At 28.7% G+C, this 22324-nt stretch overlaps 1 protein-coding gene across 1 annotated transcript; it reads left to right on the plus strand.

Annotated features, from left to right (window-relative positions):
• Nucleotides 1–263: 263 nt before the first annotated feature.
• On the plus strand, nucleotides 264–22152 carry LOC107442737 (sodium/potassium-transporting ATPase subunit beta). The gene is made up of 6 exons (XM_016056375.5): nucleotides 264–505; nucleotides 4514–4654; nucleotides 5686–5805; nucleotides 11029–11204; nucleotides 14892–15005; nucleotides 19872–22152. The coding sequence occupies exons 1-6, from the start codon at nucleotides 385–387 to the stop codon at nucleotides 20112–20114; spliced, it is 915 nt and encodes a 304-aa protein (XP_015911861.1). The 5' UTR covers nucleotides 264–384; the 3' UTR covers nucleotides 20115–22152.
• The last annotated feature ends 172 nt before the right edge of the window (nucleotides 22153–22324 follow it).

Genomic DNA, 22324 nt, shown 5'->3' on the forward strand with positions numbered 1-22324 from the left:
CTTTGTTGTTCATTTCAAATTCGTCTAGTAATTTTAACTTTTAACAATTTATTTGTGCTCTAAATCATAAAACTTGACAATGGAGTTTTTTCTAGCACCTCTCTTTATTTAATTTATGGCTTGTTTTAGATGTATATGTCTTTTTAGCTCATGTCTATTAGAACAGGATGAATCAGATAGTGGCGCGCCGAGATCTCAATCATATCCAGCATCCAGACAATGCGTAAAGAGAATGGTTACCGAGTATAAGTTTTTCTTTTCATTGAAAGCTGCAAGCTTGTCCAAAGGTGTGCTACCACCAGTAAGCACATCCGGGCTTCTTTCATGTTTGTCGTTGACTTTTCGATCGATTAGTTTGAAGAAGTCTATAGAAGTGTATTCAAAATGGGTGAGAAAGACGGTGATATAATGAAATCTTCTAGAGATTCAGAAGATAAAGGTGCAATGTATTTTATATGGAATCCCGACAAAAGAGAATTTTGTGGACGCAGCGGATCTAGTTGGTGTAAGTTTGTTTACGAAACCCCGCCCTCTAGCATGCTTTCTAACGTTAAAGGGCACTTCTATTTCTGAAATGCCCTTTACTACAAATCGGCTGTTATAGAACAATAAATATATTTGCAGCAGGAGAATTTCTGTTGTGTATTTTAATCTGATACGTGACAATATCAACATTGTCTTTTGATTGTTTCATGCATTTTGTGTTAATCTTGATTAAATAATTCTTAAAAATCGGTCCCATTTATCGAATAAAGTCTTCTTCATCAATTAATAATTTATTTGACATAATGTGGATAGTTTCTTAACATTCCATGTTATAGTCAACTGCTATCAAGGCACTAAATGGGTTTTAAACTTTCAAAATTATTTTAAAAAATTTGTACAGTGATAGCTATGAGTTATACTTTTCCTGAGTTTGTCCTTTGCCCTGAATTTTTTATTCAATTTTATAAAACATATTTTGGTTAAAATGTAGAATGGGGTGTTACTTGGAACTTAGTGCTGCATTTGAAACCTTCTGTCTTCCTATTTCTATTGCGGTTTATTAATATTAGCAAATCTCTTATAATTTATTTTTCATGATTTTTGTTAGTCCTAACGATAAAAAAAATGCAATGTGCAGTATAGCGGTCCTTAATGTTTTTGTATGGAGGGCGACTTGAACCAATGAAGGCTTAGCTAATTAAAGATAGATAAAAGAAGCAAACAAGAAAAAATACTTATTGCTACATTCCACTTTATAGATGGTTTTGAAAATTAGTATAAGTATTTATTTTGAAGTAGCCATTTCAAAATTATTTAAAAAAAAAAGAAGAAAAAAAATTTGTTGAAGACAGGAAAAAGTTGATAATATCCAACCTCCTGACTTTTTTAGTTCACTATATCCACAAAAAATAACGTGTGTATAGCAAGGCACGGGCCAGAGCATTTCGTTCACTATAACGGGGTTTGACTTTATTATAATTTTTGTAGAAACATTGTTTTAGATACTAAATTCTTTTTATCAGTCATTAACCTGAATATGCAAAAAAGGAAATGCTTAAATTCAATCAAATCTGAACAATACTAACTGATATTTTTTAAATAAACGAATAATGTTTAAAACTTTGAATCAAAAAAATAGGAAAACTTATGTTTTTTTAATTTTTATCAAATCATATAATACAAAGTTTTATTTAAAAAATAAATTATCTTTAATGTTTGTAAAAAAATAATATTTTTTTTTTATTGTGTAAAAATGCATATTAAAAATTTTTAATTAAAGAAATTTTACGGTTTTCTGAAATGATTTAAAATAAAGCACATTATAGTTCAACGTAAGTTGTACTTAAATACTAACTTTAGGACATTGAATAATTTAGAGAATTATTAAAGATTTTATGAATGTTGAAACTTAAACTGTTTTTTAAGCTATAGAATATAAAAAAAAAGCAGTTTTTTTTTTTTTTTTACTCATTTAAATTTTGTTGTAATATAGTGTAAAAAATATCAAGAGAATTTCTGAAAACATATGAACGTATGTAGCAATAACTGCCAAAAAAGAATTTTTCAATAAATTGAGAGTAAAATCTAGACAAGTAAGGAAGTTTTTAAAAGTAAGTTGAAATGCTTTATTCGAATTGTATTAATTAACATATTTCAAGACTTTCTTAACCATGGAGGAAAATGTGAATAAATAGCTTCGATTGATGTCTAAATTAACACATAGAAACAAGATATCTGCACACCTGGAAAGTCAGGGATTTTGATATTGAGCAAAATTTTTCATGAAGTATCGTGATTTTAACTATTTTTAAAAAAATAAAACATGGAAAGTCATGAGTTTTGGTCGCAGAAATTTTTTTATATAACATGAAATTTACCACCCCCTTTCCCCCATTTTCCAAATATCTCAATTAGTTACAAAATCCCCACTTATAATCCCCAAAAAGTGAAAGAAAGAACATCTGGAGCAAATTATCTTTTAAACTTCTGTGATTTCAGAAATTTTTTATTTATTTATTTATTATATCAATTTAAAATTCTAGTTTAGGCTCTTTGTATTACACTTACTTTAAAGAAGAAATAAAACAGCTTTAAATAACTACATATATTTGACAGTATTTAGTTATTTGCTTTTGTATTTTTTTCCAGCTATTTTTTTGTTGCAACTCTTTCTTTACTCTGTTTAAGTTTAAAATCAATAAATATGAAGATGCAGAGTTTTGGTTATACCTATCGTTTTAATTATTGTTACTATAATTCTTTTTTTAATTTTATTGTGTTTTTGTGGAAAAAATAGTAACATTTGTTAAGTCATGAAAAATTCTTGAAATTATTCAAGAAAAGTCATGGATTTGAAAATCTAAAATGTAGGAGATTCCCTGGATAAAGCACATCAAAAGGGATTAATAAAATGCGTGATTGAGATGTCAAAAGGCGTAAAAACATCATATTAAAATATTAGAATTTTCAAAATCATTTAGAAAAAAGTAGCAATAATTGCCTAAGAACGATGGCAAGAAATCCTTTAAATTTGTGATAAAATCGACTCAAATATAGCACTTGTTTTAATGCACAATCAAAGTGCCATAATAATATTTATTAAATATATCAGGATTTGTGTAACCTTGTAAAAATGTGAGCGATAACTGTCTTAAAACGATAGAAGAATAGCTTGGATTTGTGATGAAATTGGCTTGAATAAGACAAATTTAAAGTGATTATTTAAATATGCAATTCGAAACTCTTGATACATATTAATCATCACCGTAGTTGACCAGGCAGCCCAATGTGGGCCAGTGCCCTCCTCTGAAGATTTCTCCATAATGACTTCCAATTTATCTTTGATCTCCAATTCTTTTAATTAATTGCAAGAAAATCAGACTCCACCGAGTCAGCCCATCTCAGCTGCGGCCTTCCCCGCTTTCTTGCTCCAGTGGGTTTAAAAGCAGTATCTTTTTTATTGAATTGTCATTACTCATTCAAATCACATGGGCCATCCAATTCATTCTACTTATTTTTATGTATTTAATAATATCGGGTTGTTCATTAGTCTTGTACATGTACAGTTCAGAGTTAAATCTCCTTCTCTAGTTATTGTTTTCATTTACCCCACCAAGTATACTCCGCAAAATCTTTCTCTCAAATATTGCGATATAATTTCCTTCTTGTTTTGTCCTTGTCCAAGCTTCAGAAGCATATGTAAAGACTAGCCTGACAAGAGTTTAGTAGATTAAGAACTTTGTTTTTCTAGATAGAAACCTAGATTTAATAAATTTTCTCAGTCCATAGACAGCCCTTTTTTGCCAGATAGAGTCTGTTTTTTCTTTCAGGAGTCATTCTGTTGTCAATAATGTTATATTTGGTCCTAGGTAAGTAAAATTCCTTACTGTTTCAAATCTATAAGAATCTTATAGATTTTATCTATAAGAATCTTATAGATTTTATCTATAAGATTCTTATAGATTTGAAACAGTATATGACTATATTATACTTATAGATTCATATAGATCAAATCTATAAGAATCTTAAGACATATTAATATAGAAAAAAATAGAGATTTAAAAAACTACCTGGAAATTCGATAATAAATACCAAGCACACAATCGGAAGATCCCTATAATTTACAATTAAATAGATGTAAATAAGGCTCATAAAAAAATAACTCTATTTTGAAATTTGATTTGTCATAAATATATATAAAAAAGCATTAAGATTTTTAAAACTGTGGTATTGCCGAAAAACCTAACAGATTTAGGATGGAATCTGTGCAATTTGGGTGTGTTTAGAATTAGGGACTCGAATGCACAATGGAAAATTTCTCACTTTTTTTTTCTCTTCAGAAAAGAAGTAAAGGTTATAATAATTATTTAAATTATGTTCCGGTGCTGCCACAGTTCAACAGCAGGCAGGCCACAGTTAGTGTACTGCTAGCGTAGTATAATTATTTTAATATGGTTATGTATGTTTTTTTTGCAGTCGTGAATTTTATACAAGGATTTTAATATGTAAATTTTTTTTCTTGTTTCAGTGAAAATAGGAGTTTTCTACGTAATATTTTATCTGTTATTAGCTGGATTTTGGACTGTTATGTTATTAGTATTCTATCAAACATTGGACTATTACACACCTAGATGGCAGCTTGGTGATAGTCGTATTGGTACAAATCCTGGTGATTATTTTTTGTTCCTCTTTATCTAAAATATAGCAATAGTAGTAGTATATGTTTTATATTTTAATCAGTTATCGAACTTTATCTTAATAAAAATGCATGGCATTTATAATTTGCTCAGTATCAAGGAGTGGAAATATACATGTTCCTTCTTATCAGTTAGATTACAAAAATATATTTTACTGGTGCATGCACAAATAGGTGTGTTTGTATATCACATGGTGCATAATGTTTTAAAAAAGTGCTTAAAGGTGCTTATTTTCGATTATCGTTTTTTAAAAGCCTTTAAAGATGTTTTTTTATTTGGTATTTTTAAAAAATGCTTAATTTTCCTTTCACGAAAATTGTATTTTTTTCTTTACCATATCGATTTTTGCCACATATTATGCAAAAGTGTAGCTTTCACGTTAGTCTATTCAATGTTTTCACAATTCAATCAAAGAAATGCATTTTGGCGTACTTCCGGATCATAGTATGAAAGCACCAATCATTTTGCAAGTTTGATTAAATACTTGCGAAACCGCATGTCCCTATACTCATCTGGGTTCAGTGAGATTATTGCACACTCATGTGCAACTCTGTTTGCATTTTGCAAGTTATTCCCAAATTCAGACTTCATTTTCTACCCTCTGATATAGAACCAAAGAATCTCTTGATCATTATATAATGGCTAATATAATCCAGAAAAGAGTTCTTTGTTAGAATGTAATTATTTTATAATGTAAAGTCTAAAAAAATGATTTCCAATTTTGTTAATGTATAGTGCGCTTAAATTTTTTTTGCAGTGATTAAAAAGTACTTAAAACGTGCTTATTTCTTGCACCCTTGCTATGACCATTTGGCTATGCACCCTGTATAACAGTCAAGAAACTTGCTTTTGATACCTCTGCATATTGCCATTTAGATGCTATAATCTTTTGTGTTTTTGTAAAAAATATAAATATATATAATTACCTTTGACGAGCAATTATATAATATCCTTTTTCTTTTATTTAAGTTGAGAAGGTTTTCAATTTTGATATCTTTTTCAGGTTTAGGTTTTCGTCCCCTTCCTCATCCAGACAATGTTGATAGTACTCTCATCTGGTTCACACATGGAAGTGCAAGAGAGTGGGATTATTGGGTCACTTCTTTAGATCAATATCTACAGCGTGAGTATCTTTTACTAATCAAATTAGTGCAGCACTTTTTGTCTTTATAAATAAAATATATAAAGACAACTATGAATATATTAACCTATTAAAGCTTCTTTATTTTGAAAATAAGAGGAGTGAAAAAATTTTTCATTGTATTATTATTAATGATTTTAAACTAGATTTTATGACTGATTCAATCCTGGAACTAAGTTTAGTCTGGCTATGAATTTGTTATTGGTGTACATTAGGGGAAGGGTGCACAACCTTTTTGAGTGAAGGGCCACTTGCACAGCAGGTAAATTAACGAAAGGCCGCATGCATCTTTAGTCATGTCACTTTTTTCAAAAAACTTTTTCAATTTTTCACAATAATTCATTTATCAAATATATATAGATATACATAAGTATTAAAGAGGATATAAATTCTAACCAAAAAGAACTATACAGAATGAAATTGCAAAAAAATATAGGCATTTTAGTGTAATATAAATTTGAATTAATTATTTTAATTTAAGAAAATGTATATTGTTTAAACAAAAAACAAACTAAAAGATTTTTTTTGTTGCGCTCAGAAGTTCCCACGGGCCACACATAAATAGTTGATGGGCCGCATTTGTTGCCACAGGTTGTGCACCCCTAGTGTACATATATGGGTCATTAACTAGAAATGTCCAACGTTAACATCAGAAAGAAAAATTTTCATGTGATTTTTTTTTTGTTTGTATTAGGCAAAATATTAATATCAAGATATCATTACTATTCCTTATTAGAATTTTTGTCTTACTATGTATAAAAATTTTATGGATCATGAAAACAAAGTTTTATATTACCATTCGCATTAAAAGTTTTTTACATTTCACTGTAATTTAAAAATATTTTTGTACTGCGATTAACTTTTCTCTAGCATCATTACTATCCTACAGTTTTTACAACCATTCGGTTCATGCTATTGGTGACTTAAATAACATTTATTCTTAGAAGAGTTATGTTTGATGGAAGAATTTTGTGTGAGAAATTCTTTAACACTAAGCATAGCAGCATTTAATATATACCTATTTCTGACATATCCGGTCAATTGACCGAACTTTATGTCCTTGATTGAATGTATGAAATATGGATGTTAGGACGGAAACAATTATAATTAAACAAAATTGTATGTTGCCAATTTTTTATGTATTACAAACACAAAGAAGAAGAATTCTTAATTCATTGCTCAATGCATTTTTTAAATTTACAGGGTGTTTCCATTGTAGGGTGACCCGGGGTAATTCACGGTACACTTTACTAAAGTATAATTATATTTACTTAATAATAGTTTTTTGTTTAATCATGTTTTGTTTAATCATCAACAAAATAAGTATCTTTTAAACTGCTTTCTATATTTTCCATTTCAAAATGGGTTTCAAAATGTGCACATTTCTGCAAAGATCCCCCTCCTTCTCTTAATAATAAATATTTTGAGTTACTTTCTTTTTCTTTGATATAAAAGTAGTGTAAGCTTTTGTTTAATTGTTTCACATCTACTGTAAACATTATAATTGATTATAAGAAACTGTATCAAATGTTGCCCCCTACAGATGGGGTATTTATTAATCACTGGGGTAATTCCTGATAATTGTCATTTCTTCTTATAAATAGTATATAAAATAGCTAATTGTCTTTTCTTAGATAACAGTTCATATTTATCAAGTGGAACAACTATAAAATATATTTTAACTGTCATCACAAATTTTTTTTAACTTGTACAAGACTGTATTCTGATTAGCACCATTTCTGGTTTGTCTTACCTTGCTTCTATCTTAATTTTATGTTTGTACATTGTTAGAATAATTTTTTAAGTTTATAAATAGTGTAGATATATATATATGTGAGAATATGGTGAGAAATTATAAGCCTAAAAAGGATACTAAACTTCTAGAAAGCAAAATTAGTGAATTTCTTTTAACCCACTGGCGGTTAAGCAAATGGGTAAAATTGGGAGAATGTTTCTCCCTTATACACAATTCAACTATCTTTTAACATGGGAAAACCGATTTTGCTATGTAGAGAAGACTGCAGGTTAAAATGCGACTTTTTACGTGCAGACCCGTCAGTGGGTTAATGATTGAAAATGAAAATTTCAGTTTAAGAGCTGCTGCCAGAACTGTTGACATACCTTACTTAACTTTACACTTTCCCTTAATGAAGTTAAAAAATCCAGAAAAAGTAACCCATGTGGGAACTCTCTCATATTTCAGCAGAACATGAGAATGAGTTGGCTGATTGCCTCAAATGTATGGCATGATGCAAAGATTTTTGGAAAATTTAAAGTGTTAATCTTTCTTCTTGCTTTTAAATAAATCGTTTTATTATCTGGTTAAACATATCTTTTTGGTTTATTTGTTTAATCTTGATGTCTTATTTGTTAATTACTATTATATAATTATTTTTAAACAGTCCCTTTACAATAAAAACTGGGGATCAGTAATTACCCCAGAAATGATCAAGACCAGGGGTAATTCCTGATCACTAAAAATTTAAAATCTTTTCAATTCTAATTAGATTTTCAAACAAAAGAAGGTGGCATGGGACTCATCTCACATAGACTCAAACTTCCAGTATATGTTAAAATTCTACCTTGAATAGCTTTTTCCCAAAATAGATGTTTGCAGGGGTCGCATTCCCCCTAAAATTCATAAAATTCCTAAAAGTATGTGCAAACCCTAAAATTCCTAAAAATCTGATAAAATTTTGTTGGTGTTCCTAAAAAATTAGAGTTATAGGCTAAATATAAATAAAAAAGCAATAATCTAAATTGTAAGAATTTAACTACATTAATTAAAACTGTTTTAATTTTGCCAAATGGGAATTCTGATCCTGAGAGAGGTTTTTCGATAAATAAAGCAATGCTTAATGTGAGTCACCATGAGAATACTATTATGCCTCTTAGACTAATCAAAGATACCATTCGAAATTATGGAGGAATGTTGAAGATCACCACAACACTATTGAGGGCAGTAAAAGAATCTCACAAATCATATCAAGAATATATTAGAAAAATGATCATGATTAATTTGTTTTTCTCTAACTTCTAATATAAATTGCTGATTTGAAATCTAATAATATCACACAATAGTTTTTCTTAATAAAGTAAGGTAAAGGGTAATAATAAAGTTTTGATTAAGAAGGTAAAAATTAAATAAATATCCAAGTTGGTGTTAATTTATTTTTTCTCTTGATTTATTCTCACTTTTGCCTGGTCCTGAATTATGCACTTAATTTCTGATAGGTAATATGTAAAGTTGAAATTTCATTTTTACACTTTAGAGATTTCATTCTTGACTTAATAAATTTCAGAGCTTTATTTTATGGCTTGCAATTATTATGATATGTGTGGATGAATTGTAATAATCTTCTGTTATGTAATAAACTACCGTGTGATCTGTTTTTATCCTAGCGTAATCATATATTGCCCCTAAAATTTTTTGAAAAAAGTTCCTAAAATTTTAAAAAACTTTGCTGCTACCCCTGTGTTTGCATTTTTTGATCAGGAATCACCCCAGGTCACCCTACATTTTCTGCAAACATATTTTTCACATTTAGAACAAAATTTGATGGTTTTATTGCCATTACAATTTGGCATGTCTTGCGTTCATAAGAATCTTTCTGCTTACCAAAACTTTTTCTTACACAAAAATGCCAATCTAACATTTTAGGTACTTGCTTGAAACTTGAATTGACAGTTATTCTGATTGAACTAACTATGCAGCAGTCTTTGCAGAAATATGCAACTGATCAAAGGCAATACATTGAACACGCTTTACATTGTAATTTCTGACCCGTTAACCTTAAAAGCTATAAATTGTTCTCCCAGTCAAATGATCAGTTGTGGTAGAAAAAGGTGTACGACAAGTATCATTCAAAAGGAACAAAATATAATTATATAACTATTTTAATAAGTTTTAATCATGCATTTTATGTGTGGTGTATTGCTACAAAATGATTTATAATGCAGTAATATAGTTATAAATCTTTTGTTCTGATTTATTTTTCATATTACTCATCTTAAAAATTTATTTATGAAATTTGAGTAGTTAAACTATATCTAAAACACAACAACAACAGAAAACCTGATATAAGTAAATAAAGAAAATTAAGTTTTTTTAAGTGATTAACTTTGATATATAAACTAAATTTATTGTGGCCACTGAAAGCTTGAGCAGTTTTTCTAGACCCCCTTTTCGGACAAATGTTGTGCACCCTTAATATATGCAGGGTCCCCATGGCAGAATCGCAGCGATATTGTCGCAGAATGCTACAATGTTCTTGCAGAAACAGTTTTTTTTTTTTTTTTTTAAAGTAAAAAAAAACCACTTTTCTTTTCTATAAAAATGTACACATATTTGAACTATGTATTTAGAGAATCACTTTTTCATGCGCTCAATTTACGACGATGGTATTGTAAATCAATGTAATGTTTCGATTGTATTTTCTGCAGTTATTGATTTTCAAGTGGATTTTAAATAACCCGATGTATTTCAAACAATATCGAAAATTCCAATCGTGCATTTGAGCATTTACTTTTTACGGTTAGATAATTCTAGAGAATTTTTTGCTCTTATTGCGATTTATTTTTAAATTCGATATTTTTAATACGATATTATTTATTACAGCAACCTAATCTTGAAACGAAACACGCGCTCGAGGAGTCCGATTCGCGTGGTTTCATCACCGATTTTTTTTTTTATTTATTTTTTTTTTTGGCTATTACTACTACGGATTTTATAATTTTTAATTACTTTTTTTTATTGTGATAATTATTTACAAAATTTAATAATTTGAAAAAACAAAATGCGAGAATATTATCCATAATAAATAAAAAAAATTATCACATGTTCAATTAAGAAAAAATTATACAGTATTTTTTTTTTGTAAACACAGCTTATTAGCAATTCACATTATTCTCTGTGGAAATGTTAAAAAAAATTGGTTTTGCTTAAAAAGTGAGCTGCCATGGTTTAGAGTTCAATATTTGGGGATTTTATTATCGACTATGTCAAACTTCATCTATCGAAAGGTACCTCAAGATCGAATCAAGTTAACTTGTCTTATATACTAGTGAATTGGTATTTAATATTTGTAGTGGTAGTTATGCTACAAATACATTTTGTGTTGAGTTGAATGGTTTTAAAAAGAGAGAAGTAATTAGAGTAGGTTTCTTTTGTCCCTAAATCTAAGCAATGACTGTTTTCCTTTGCAGCCTACACTGGAGGTCGTCAATTTGGAGAACATGTACGCTCATGCGACTTTTCCAGCCACTATCCTGAACCACATGTTTGCAATTTTCATTTGGAAGATATTAGCCAGTTTTGTTCTAAAGCAAATAACTTTGGATTCGATGTGGGTCGTCCATGCATTCTACTAAAGATTAATCGAGTAAGTAGTTCTTGGAATTATTTTTATTTAAATTTTTAGTGTTATATAGATTAAAATATTTAGTGTATTATCTTTTTTGTTATATTAAATTGTATTAAAAAGGACTGTGTGTTCTTTACTCCTTCCAGGGTTTGGAAAAACTGAGCCCACCTGAGTTTTTCATCAAAAATTATTGTTGATAAAAGATTGATTGTTTTTTTGGGGGGGAGGGGGATATTTGGAAACATTTTCATTTTTTATTCTTCAATCCTTAATGACATATTTCCGTCTAAAATGAAAATTAAATATTTGGTAACTATTTAAAACTTGTTTTGTTGCAAAGTAAATAGTTTTTGGAAGGTTTTTAAATTGCTGTGCTATCATTTTTATTTCTTATTGGCCAGTGTATATTTACATTAAACTCAATTAAAATATCTAAAAAAAAATTTCTTGCATTGACACAGGTTGAGTTCCAGAGTCTATCGAAATAAAATTTAAACTCTTTCGTTTTCTGAGTGTCTTAATATGTACAATTTAATTTTTAAGTTAATTCACTGTAATATTTTAGTGTTCATTATTTGAAATGCTTATTTTAACTGGACAGAGTTTTATATAAAGCCCTCCCTTACCTGCTATATGTCCCTTCTTCATTCACCTGACTTAACTTTGCTTTCCCTTCATGGGACAAAACCAGTTGACTTTTCTGAGATTGTCTATTTTTATTCAAGAGGGAGAAACTTTTTTTTTCTTATTTCCTCCAGTGAAAAACTTATTGTTTGAAAAATTCGTGTACTCTATATGTTCTTTTTGAGAATGGGCATTTTTAAAATTATGAGAAAGTAAAAATAATATTTGATCAATGTGGTTGTGCATCTAAACCAGGGGTTTCCAACTTACATGAGGCCGGGGGCCCCCTATTAAAAACACCAGTCAAATGTCGGGCCACAACTTTATCAAAAATTTACGACTCTTTTATGTTTGAAGGAACATTGTCAGATTTTTATCAAGTTGTACAAAGCAAAAGTATTGAATTACAAATCAAAATACGAAGTAGAGTTTTACCTGAGAAATTTTTTTTTCTGCAACGTTGGTATGTTAAATATCCCAAAAACAAAAAGAAATAAGGCTTTTTTTAATGAAAGAAAAGTATTTTAAACCCATAAAGATTTTTTTTACGAGAATTGTCCACAAAAAAATAAAAACTAATATATTTTTGTTCACGGGCCACAAAAAAAAAAGACTTCCAGTTGGTAACCACTGATCTAAAACTTCCCAAATAGTTTTTTTATTTATTTATTTATTTTTTTATTGGTCAAAACATACTTTTGCCTCATAATTTTGTTGCCAAAAATCTGTCAGAAATGAGGGCATGTTTATTCAGACAAAGTGTATTTTTAAACAGAATACTTAATATATATGTACTTAATGTTATACTTAAAATATTGTCTTTACTAATTAATCAGCTTATTTGAAGTCGCCTCTTTGAATTATTAAGATTTGCATTTTGTTCAAGAAAATCAGAGTTGTTAAAACAAAACTTGTTTTAACAACATAATAGCAATTGTTTGTTAATAGCGACTTGTTTTAATAGCAATAGTGAAATCTCTTTTAGAATGCATGAATAAGAAAAAATTAAAAGCATATTTTAAATCCTTTTTAAATGAGACACCAAAATTTTTTTCTGACGTCTTCAATAAAATGTCTTTAGAAAAATTTAGGAGCAATTCGTTTAAGAGTATGCTAGTTATAACAATTAAAGCTTTTTAACATTAAGCTGCCAATTTATAAAAAATTCTTCCATTAAACCTGTGTTCTTGCTAAAGGTTCTAAACAAGTTTGACTATATATTCTCATGTAGTCAAATTTCTAATCTTTACTAGTTTTACTTTTTTCCTTGATTGTCTTAAGAAATAATTTGTAATTTTTTTAAAATTTTATTTCCCATCGGCAAAATGGTTCTTGGTTTGTATTTGATGGTAATAAAATCCCCACTCACAGTCATATTTTATTAAAATATAAAATGTTTTTATCATGTTCTTTAAAAGTTATGGTGCTCTTTCAAAAAATGAAAGAAAAAACATCATTTCTAGAGCGAATTATCTTTTAAATTTCTGTGATTTCAAAATTGTTATTATTTTTATTTTTTTATTTTATCAATTTAAAATTCTAGCTGAAGCAAGCCAGTCACTAACGAATTTTTTTTATTCTGAAATGAGAACAGAGAAATCAGGAGTATTTCCTTTCGGATGAACAAGAAAAGTATCTTTAGAATACAATTCTGCAAAAAAATTATTTGCTTTTGTATTTTTTTCAGCTATTTTATTGCTTCAACTCTTTATTTACTCTGTTTTTTTTTTTAAATTTAAGGGGTCACAGTACCCAAAAAATAACAAAAATACCAAATTTTTTTTTATTGCTTATAATGAAACTTCAAAGTATTTCAAATGTACAAAAAAAAAATTCATCTCTCTATCTACATTTTTAAAAAAGTTATGAATGATTTTAAATTGTTCTAATACAGAAATTTGCCCAGCAGTCTGACTTTAAAGTGCTTTTTCGCATAGATGATAATTTTGTGTTTTAATCTTAATTAAATCCCTAAGGATTTTTTTCTATTTAAGATAAAGCTTTGAAGTAAACTTTTTTATCTTGAGTATAATACACTTATTTAAACTGTGCATGGAATAAGCATTTTATGAGGTATTACTATTTTTACGGCATGTTATATATACAAAGCAGGAATTTTTACTCTTTTTTTTCTACTTTTTTACGAAATAATCTATAAAAAATATTCTAATTGATATATCAACAAATGAATGCACAAAATTGTTAAGATAAATATTGCAAGCACTATGAAAAAAACTTTTTTTGAAAATATGTTAAAATAAAAAAGCCTTAGGGATTTAAAAATTTAGAATTTTTTCAACTTTTTTTAAAATTTACAAAAAATTAAACAGTTAAATCATTTTTTGAAGATAAATTATTGATTATAACTTAAATGAGCATGTAAAGCATCCTCAAAATGAATGATTATACCTTTATTTTAAAAAATTGTTGCAAAGGTACTGTGACCCCTTAAAATCTTTAAATATGACTATGCAAAGTATAAGAGTTCTGGTTATACCTATCATTTCAATTTATGATGTTATAATGCGTTTTTGAATTTCTTGTTCCTTTTTTGTCGGAAAAAATAATAACTTCGTTAAGTTATGAATTTAAAAATCTAAAATGTAGCAGATACCCTGTAAATATGAATGCTGAAGAAGTGACGTCTTGAAACAGGTACATAGGCAGGATATGAAAACCAATCCCACGACAAACATCAATGGAGACAGTTTTTGCAACCCATGATTTGAAATATAGTGGTGTTTAACGGAGTCAATCTGGGAAGAAAAAGCATTTGACCAATGAGTAACCAGTGATCGTAATAACTTTCCCCCCCTTTTTTTTAATGTGTTTTTATTTAGCTTTATTCTAAGAAATTTAACTTCAAAATTATATAATTTTTTCCCTAATATTTGTTTTTTTTATAGTTAAAATATTTGAGGAGGATACGAACAGCAAATTTCTTTCAATGGTTCACTTGCTAGAATTCTTTCTTTCTTTTTTTTAAATTAAAATGATATAAAAAAATAAATATTGTCAAAAAAATTGCACTTGACATTTTTTAAAGTAGTTTTCCTAATCAATTGCAATGTTTGTTTACAGATATATGGATGGAAACCTGAGCCTTATTCTAACTTCTCTCTGCCAGCGACTATGCCAGAACATGTGAGAACATCATATGATCCCAACTATGTATATATATCTTGTGATGGGGAAGTAAGTCTGGCATGAAATTTATTTCCTATGATTGTGCAGTGGTAGGAAGTAGCGATACTTCCTGTAGTTGCTTTTTTCTTCTTCTCCACAATTTGTTGTGGAGTGACTACTTTTTAAGAGAAGTAGTGTAGTGGGTAGTGCAATACAGAAAACAGTAGTTTGTAGTTATTCCTTGTATGATTGGGCGATAAATCGATGCATCGGAAAATATTGATTCTATGCAATCATTGCCGATCCGATGTTTGGGTTGGCAACTTTGTGAAGCATCGGAAATTGGGATTTACTGGGATGTGTACGATATTTCCTGATGTATCGTTTACATCGGTGTCTACATGCGTGATGTTGAGCATTGTTCTCGGTAGTACATCGATGTCCGCAAGCTCGCAGCGCAGTGTGCAGTAATAGCTGTGGGGATGATTGTTATTGTTCCCCGATTTTTTTAGACTGTGACTCACGGTTTTACTGACACGATGAATCCGAACGTGATTGAGAATGGAAGTGTTGAATGTATTTTAACATTCAACACTTGTACACCTGCCATTGAATGTATTTTAACCACTATTTTTCAGGCATCCACGTCATTAAATATTGAGAAATGGTTATAAAAAATTAATTGTTTTTTTTTTTTTTTTTTTTTTTGAAAGGATGCAACTTTCTAAATGGGAATTTGTGCAGTACTAAATATAAAACATTAATGTACCGAAGCATTGCGATGCATCAAAATATTGCAATGTTAATGTGACAATACATCACGAGGCCAAAATTTTAGCATCGCCTAGTCCTAATTCCTTGAAACTACTCTTAATGTTAGTTTAGTTAAGAAACATTGTTCAAGCTCGAATCTGATGGGTGCAAATTTTCACGGGCTCGTCAATGGACAAAAAATAGTGTTAATTAATTATTTTATTTTATTATAGACTAACACATTTTGAGCTGAAAGATATACAAATTCTTACATCAAATTTCAAGGAAGTTCAGGGGTCGCATTCCCCCTAAAATTCATAAAATTCCTAAAACTATGTGCAAACCCTAAAATTCCTAAAAATCTGATAAAATTTTGTTGGTCTTCCTAAAAAATTAGAGTTATAGGCTAAATATAAATAAAAAAGCAATAATCTAAAATATAAGAATTTAACTACATTAATTAAAACTGTTTTAATTTTGCCACATGGGAATTCTGATCCTGAGAGAGGTTTTTCGATAAATAAAGCAATGCTTAATGTGAGTCACCATGAGAATACTATTATGTCTCTTAGACTAATCGAAGATACCATTTGAAATTATGGATGATTGTTGAAGATCACCACAACACTATTGAGGGCAGTAAAAGAATCTCACAAATCATATCAAGAATATATTAGAAAAATGATCGTGATTGATTTGTTTTTCTCTAACTTCTAATATAAATTGCTGATTTGAAATCTAATAATATCACACGATAGTTTTTCTTAATAAAGTAAGGTAAAGGGTAATAATAAAGTTTTGATTAAGAAGGTAAAAATTAAATAAAAACCCAAGTTGGTGTTAATTTATTTTTTCTTTTGATTTATTCTCACTTTTGCCTGTTCCTGAATTATGCACTTAATTTCTGATAGGTAATATGTAAAGTTGAAATTTCATTTTTACACTTTAGAGATTTCATTCTTGACTTAATAAATTTCAGAGCTTTATTTTATGGCTTGCAATTATGTATGATATGTAATAATCTTCTGTTATGTAATAAACTACCGTGTGATCTGTTTTTATCCTAGCAAAATCATATATTACCCCTAAAATTTACCTAAAATTTTTTGAAAAAAGTTCCTAAAATTACCCTAAAATTCTAAAAAACTTTGCTGCTACCCCTGGAAGTTGTACGAACCCAATTAATGATGCATTCACTCCTATATTTTCAATTTTTTGGTAGATTTTCTCTCTTCCTCTAATTTTTATTCCAGCGAGAACTGCATTTTAACTAGTAAAATACAAAATTCTAGCGAAATCGAAGGAATTATGCTTGTGAAAACATTTCAAATTTGATTTCTCAGGAACAATTGAACCAATTTTGCTCGATTATTTTCATTTTATCATGTAAAATTATGTTCACATAAGATTGAATTCTTTGTAAGAATCCTATACCTTACTGTTCAAACTTATTTCCGTCTATCGTTAGATGAAATAATGAAAAATAACAAATATTTACTAAAAGCTTATTTTTTGTTTAAAATTATCATTGGATAAATGAATTTCATAATTGCGTAAAGAAAAATTTCAATTCACTTAAAATGTTCTCCAGATATGGCAAAATACAGTAAAATTACAGTACAGTTAAATAAGTAAAATTAACATCAAGGGGTCCAAATTTTGAACAACTTTCGTATTTGAACTATATTTTACAGATTGAGTGGGGGGGCTGAAATTATCATTACATTAAAAAATATCATGAAATCCGCAGCAGTAACAACCAAAAATATAGGTCAACGTCAGAATCACGCAAATCAAACTCTTCAAAAAGGGGTTGCTAAATGCGTGTTTTCATTTTGAGATTCAGTTATTGTATTAAATAATACAGTATAAAAAATATTTGATTTTAAAAGCTATGTGTAAATCAATAGTAATAATTGCATAAAAAAATAGAACAAAAATTTCTATAGAAAAGAAAACCAAAACTTTTTACATCATTACTTTTGTTATTCATTATTCTCAAATGTGAACAGAACATCACAAGCATTTTTTTTCCACTCTGATGCACGAGAAAAGCATCTTTCGAATATTAATACTGAAGGAAAAAATCTTTCGAAAATTTCTGCAGAAAAGAAGACCAAATTTTTTATTTCCTGAGGGAAAAATCTTTCTGCAAGAACTTAGTAACGTTCTGCGACAATGTCTCCGTGTCCCCACGATACTGCCACGGGGCTGGTCTATTTTGGTGGTCAGAAATCTGAATCTCTTCTATGTATGTATCTGAATCTATGTTTATTCAAGAAAAGAAGTTTTCTGTGTCTTATTTCACAACTTAAAATAGTGTCTGCACTTATAATTATTTGCAGTTATGCTCTTGAGTCGTAAAGATTTAATCCTAGAACGGGAAGATCTGATCATTACATCAAAAGTTATTCAGGGTTTTTCTTTATTATTTTTTTTTTATCACTGTACATGACAAAAGAAAGAAAATAGTAAATTGGAAAACAATTTTAATGCATGTAAAAATAGTTTTCAATTTCACTTTAATATGCATTAGGTATTTTCATATACATTATATATTTTAATATACATTATAAAATAATAATTATATATATTATTTATTATTTAATTTTGTATAAATGTTAGATAACAATGTTTCCTTTCAATTTTACAATAAGTTTATCGATTAAATATACTTTTCAAGTGAAATGTAAAAGGAAATCTATGCTGCTTTAGTGCAGAGATGATCGTGCTCCAAAAATAATCCGCATTTCCGGATTTTTTGCCGGAAGTTTCCGGCTATCCAAGGTCCAGAAGTTTCGAGAAATAGTAGATCAAATTTATGTATTAAAGTTCTTGTATATTTTATTTAAATATATTAGAACTAGGATTTATACTTTGCATCTCTTTCATTTGTAAATATTTTTTTCTGGTAGAATAATAAATGTGATTAGAGATAAAAGCTAACTGATGAATAATTATTCATTTAAATTATGCTACATATAATTTATTTGGAATTGCATGTTTTTAAAGTATCAATGATTTTAATTTATATAGGCATTAATTTTTTGAAATGCATCATTAATGATTTTACTCAAGAAATTTTCAGGATTTTTTGAGTTGTGTCACAATCAACCCTGTTAGTGTGCCCTCATAAAGTTTAGTCTAAATGTGTATGGCTGTTTGAGTATTTTCTGGGTATTGCTGAACATTTAGAAAATCTAAAAAGGAATTTCGTTGTTTTTGACGTAATGATTATATCTTTATATTTGTTTAAAAAATATAATTAGAAATTCTCTACTTTTCATGTAATTATAGCTATTCATTTTCACAGTTATTATTTTCTACACACAGTTATAATTAAAGTAAATAACACCTTTTTTTTTTAACTAAAGGAAATATGCTACACAAAGTGAATAGGAAAAGTAATTAATTTAAAAAATGAAATAAAAAAAATGACTCAATATTGAGTAAAAGGGGGAAAATTCAACATCATGATGGAATCCCGAACAAAGAATACTAAGGCGTCCCCTCTGTATCTACTAGTGCTGTGCCACTGATTTCTTAGAACAAGGTGCGTAACGTTTTTAAAAGATGCTTATTTTTGTTTTATAAAAGCCCTTAAGAGTGATATTTTCATCGGGTGTTTTTAAAAAGTGCTTAATTTTCCCTTTTCGAAAACGGGATTTTTTTTTCTTTACCATGTCAATTTTCGCCACGTATTATGCAAAAGCGTACTTTTCACATTGTTCTATTCAATGTTTTAACAATTCATTCAACCATAATCTATTTCGGTGACCGGTCAGTCCATAGCATATGAATGCGCCAATCATTTTACATGTTTGATGAAATGCTTGCGAGTCTGCATGTGCGTCTACTGAGCTGAGTTCGGTGAGATTATTTCACTCTCTTGTGCAAGATATTCTCAATTTCAGGCTACATTTTCCACCCTCTGATATCAAATCGAAAAATCTCTCGATCATTTTATAAAGGCTAATATAATCAAGAAAAGAGTTCTTAGTCAGAAACTAGTTATTTAATCATGATCATGTAAAGTCCTTAAAAAATTATTTTGCATTTTGTTAATGTATTTAGTGCTTAAAAATATTTCTTGAGTGCTTAAAAGGTGCTTATTTTTTGTTGAAAGCTCTTGGTTTCCCAATTGCATAACATTAAGAAATTTATTCGTAATATCTCTTTCAGAATCCTGCTGATAAAGAAAACATTGGTCCGATCACATACTACCCTCCAAATGGAGGAATTCCTAATTACTATTTTCCCTTCACCAACTTAGATGGTTATCTCTCTCCTTTTGTGTTTGTCCGCTTCATGAAGCCAGCGACCGGCGTCCTAATCAACATAGAGTGCAAAGCCTGGGCCGCAAACATCAAACACGATCGAACGGATCGCATGGGAAGTGTTCACCTCGAACTTTTGATCGATTGAGTGTCATTCTTTCTTTCTAATGCACTGTTATTTTATTTTAAGCATTACCACTTGACTCCACAGTTATAGTAGTGCAAGGGTAAAAACAAAAGAATTTTATTTTAGAGCCAGAGTTATTATATTGATACATTCACTTTTTAGATGTTTAAAATGCCTGAAATGACTATATATGTATACAGGGGTGATTGTACTCCAGGTGTACCCCGGAATTCCGGGTTTTTCGTATTATCCCTCTTGGTTTAAAAACTAGGAGCGGGACATGTGATTTTTTCACGGTTCTCAAGACCATTGATTCGCGGAAGTCCGGGAATCAAAACCAATAATATGACGAAATTTTCTAAAATTAAAAGTTTTGAAACCTTTGCTTAATCGCGTTAACGAGACGTTTTCATACTGACGACTCTTCTGCTAAATTTTTTTCCGGTTCATCGGATTTTTGTCGTTTTTAATATTTGAAACAACTCTGGAATCCTTTAATATCGCAATTCATATTCACGCTATTTTAATAACAACCATCAATTTTCGTATTTACCTGGTTTCAAATTTACGAATTTTGAATTGTATTCACGCTATTTAAAAATCATACGTGGCAATTCGTATTCACATCTAAAAATCATGTAGTTGGTATTTTCTCGTTAATAAATCCTATGTTGTGATTCATATTCACACGATTTTAAAACCCAATTTTGCGATTTTTATTTCCATGTTCTTAAATTACAATGTTATGATTTTTGTAAGAACTTAGTTTTTTTCTTGAATTAGTTACTATAAAAGTGTCATATATTTTATTGGTAGGAAGTTAAATTATAAATCTTAGTTAAAAAAAAATTATATTAAATCTAAATGAAATATAAATTGATCTCTTGTTATCGAGTTTTTGCATATAAATTTTTCAGGATTTTTCACTTTGTGTCGCAATCACCCCTGTATGTATATGTATATATATATAAATTATAGATTTCTTAGTTAAAATTCTAACTCTTGTGCCTAGCAAAGTGGCCTGCAATGTCACATTATGTCTTATATATCTACAGCCTAGAATTTTCCTGCCAATAGGGATAAAGTGAGGGACAATCCTCCAAAAATCTTCTCTATTTAATCATGTTAGATGCAGTTAATGTATTTTTGGGGGATTTTACACTGGTTAGGTAGATGCTTTAATACAAAAAAGAAAGGTGTCTTGTATAAATGATTATCTAGGAATGTTGAGTCTCTTAGTTTTAAGCAAATGGGCTTATTGAATATTTGTAGTGTCCATTGAAACTTCTTATGTACAACAATAAGTTCTTGTGTGCCTATCAATTTTTACATATGTTTTAATGAAATAATTGTGATACAAAGTATAACCAAAACTTTTAAGTAAACAACGAAAAGTATTATACTAACCCTTTTTGTTAAATGTTTGCTTAAGTTGAATTTTTTTCCGAATACGAAACAATCATTCGCTGAAATTTAAATCATTAGATCATGAATTTTTTTTTTCTTTGTTACTTCATGTCATCTTTTTAAAAAATGAGTCACTAAAATTTCTTTTTTGTGCGAGTATGTAAGAATGTATATAAAATATGGCGTTTTCTTAGGTTTTATTTTAATGAGAAAGAAAAAGAAAAAAAATGTGCTTTGCATTTCTTTTATCATTTAGGATTAATGTATGTACAAACTTCTCAAATTATATCAAATTGTTTATTTTGTTTTTCAAGAAATTAGTATGACTACCTACAGACACATTAGAATACTCCTCTTTCTGGTTTAGGGACAACATTTTGTGCCTGAAATATCCCCAGACAAAACCACAAGGCCAACATCTCGTCTGGACAAAATCATAATATTGTTTTTAAGAAATTTCGCATAGGCATAATATCATGTATTCTAATTATCATTTATTTTACAACATAACATGTTTAAAAAAAATTAAAAAAAACCCCTCTTCTTTAACTTGAGTTTGAAACAGACATCTCATGTATTTTTATTGGATATACATTATAAAAGTTCACTAACCATTACTAATTTTTTAGGGGAAAAAAATGCAAAAAATAAACATGTTCTTTTCTTTCATTAATAAATACAGGGAACTAAAACAGAACATAATACACAAGTTGTAACTTGCAATTTTAATTTTTTTATGTGTAAAAAATATTTCAATTACCATCAGTTTACTAACCCAAATTATCTAGGGCAAATTAAATATTAGTCTTTGTATATGTTCACAA

This window comes from Parasteatoda tepidariorum, chromosome 4 (genome assembly GCF_982258835.1).
Source record: "Parasteatoda tepidariorum strain Cologne lab strain chromosome 4, Ptep-v5.0, whole genome shotgun sequence".
In the NCBI taxonomy this organism is placed as follows: domain Eukaryota; kingdom Metazoa; phylum Arthropoda; class Arachnida; order Araneae; family Theridiidae; genus Parasteatoda; species Parasteatoda tepidariorum.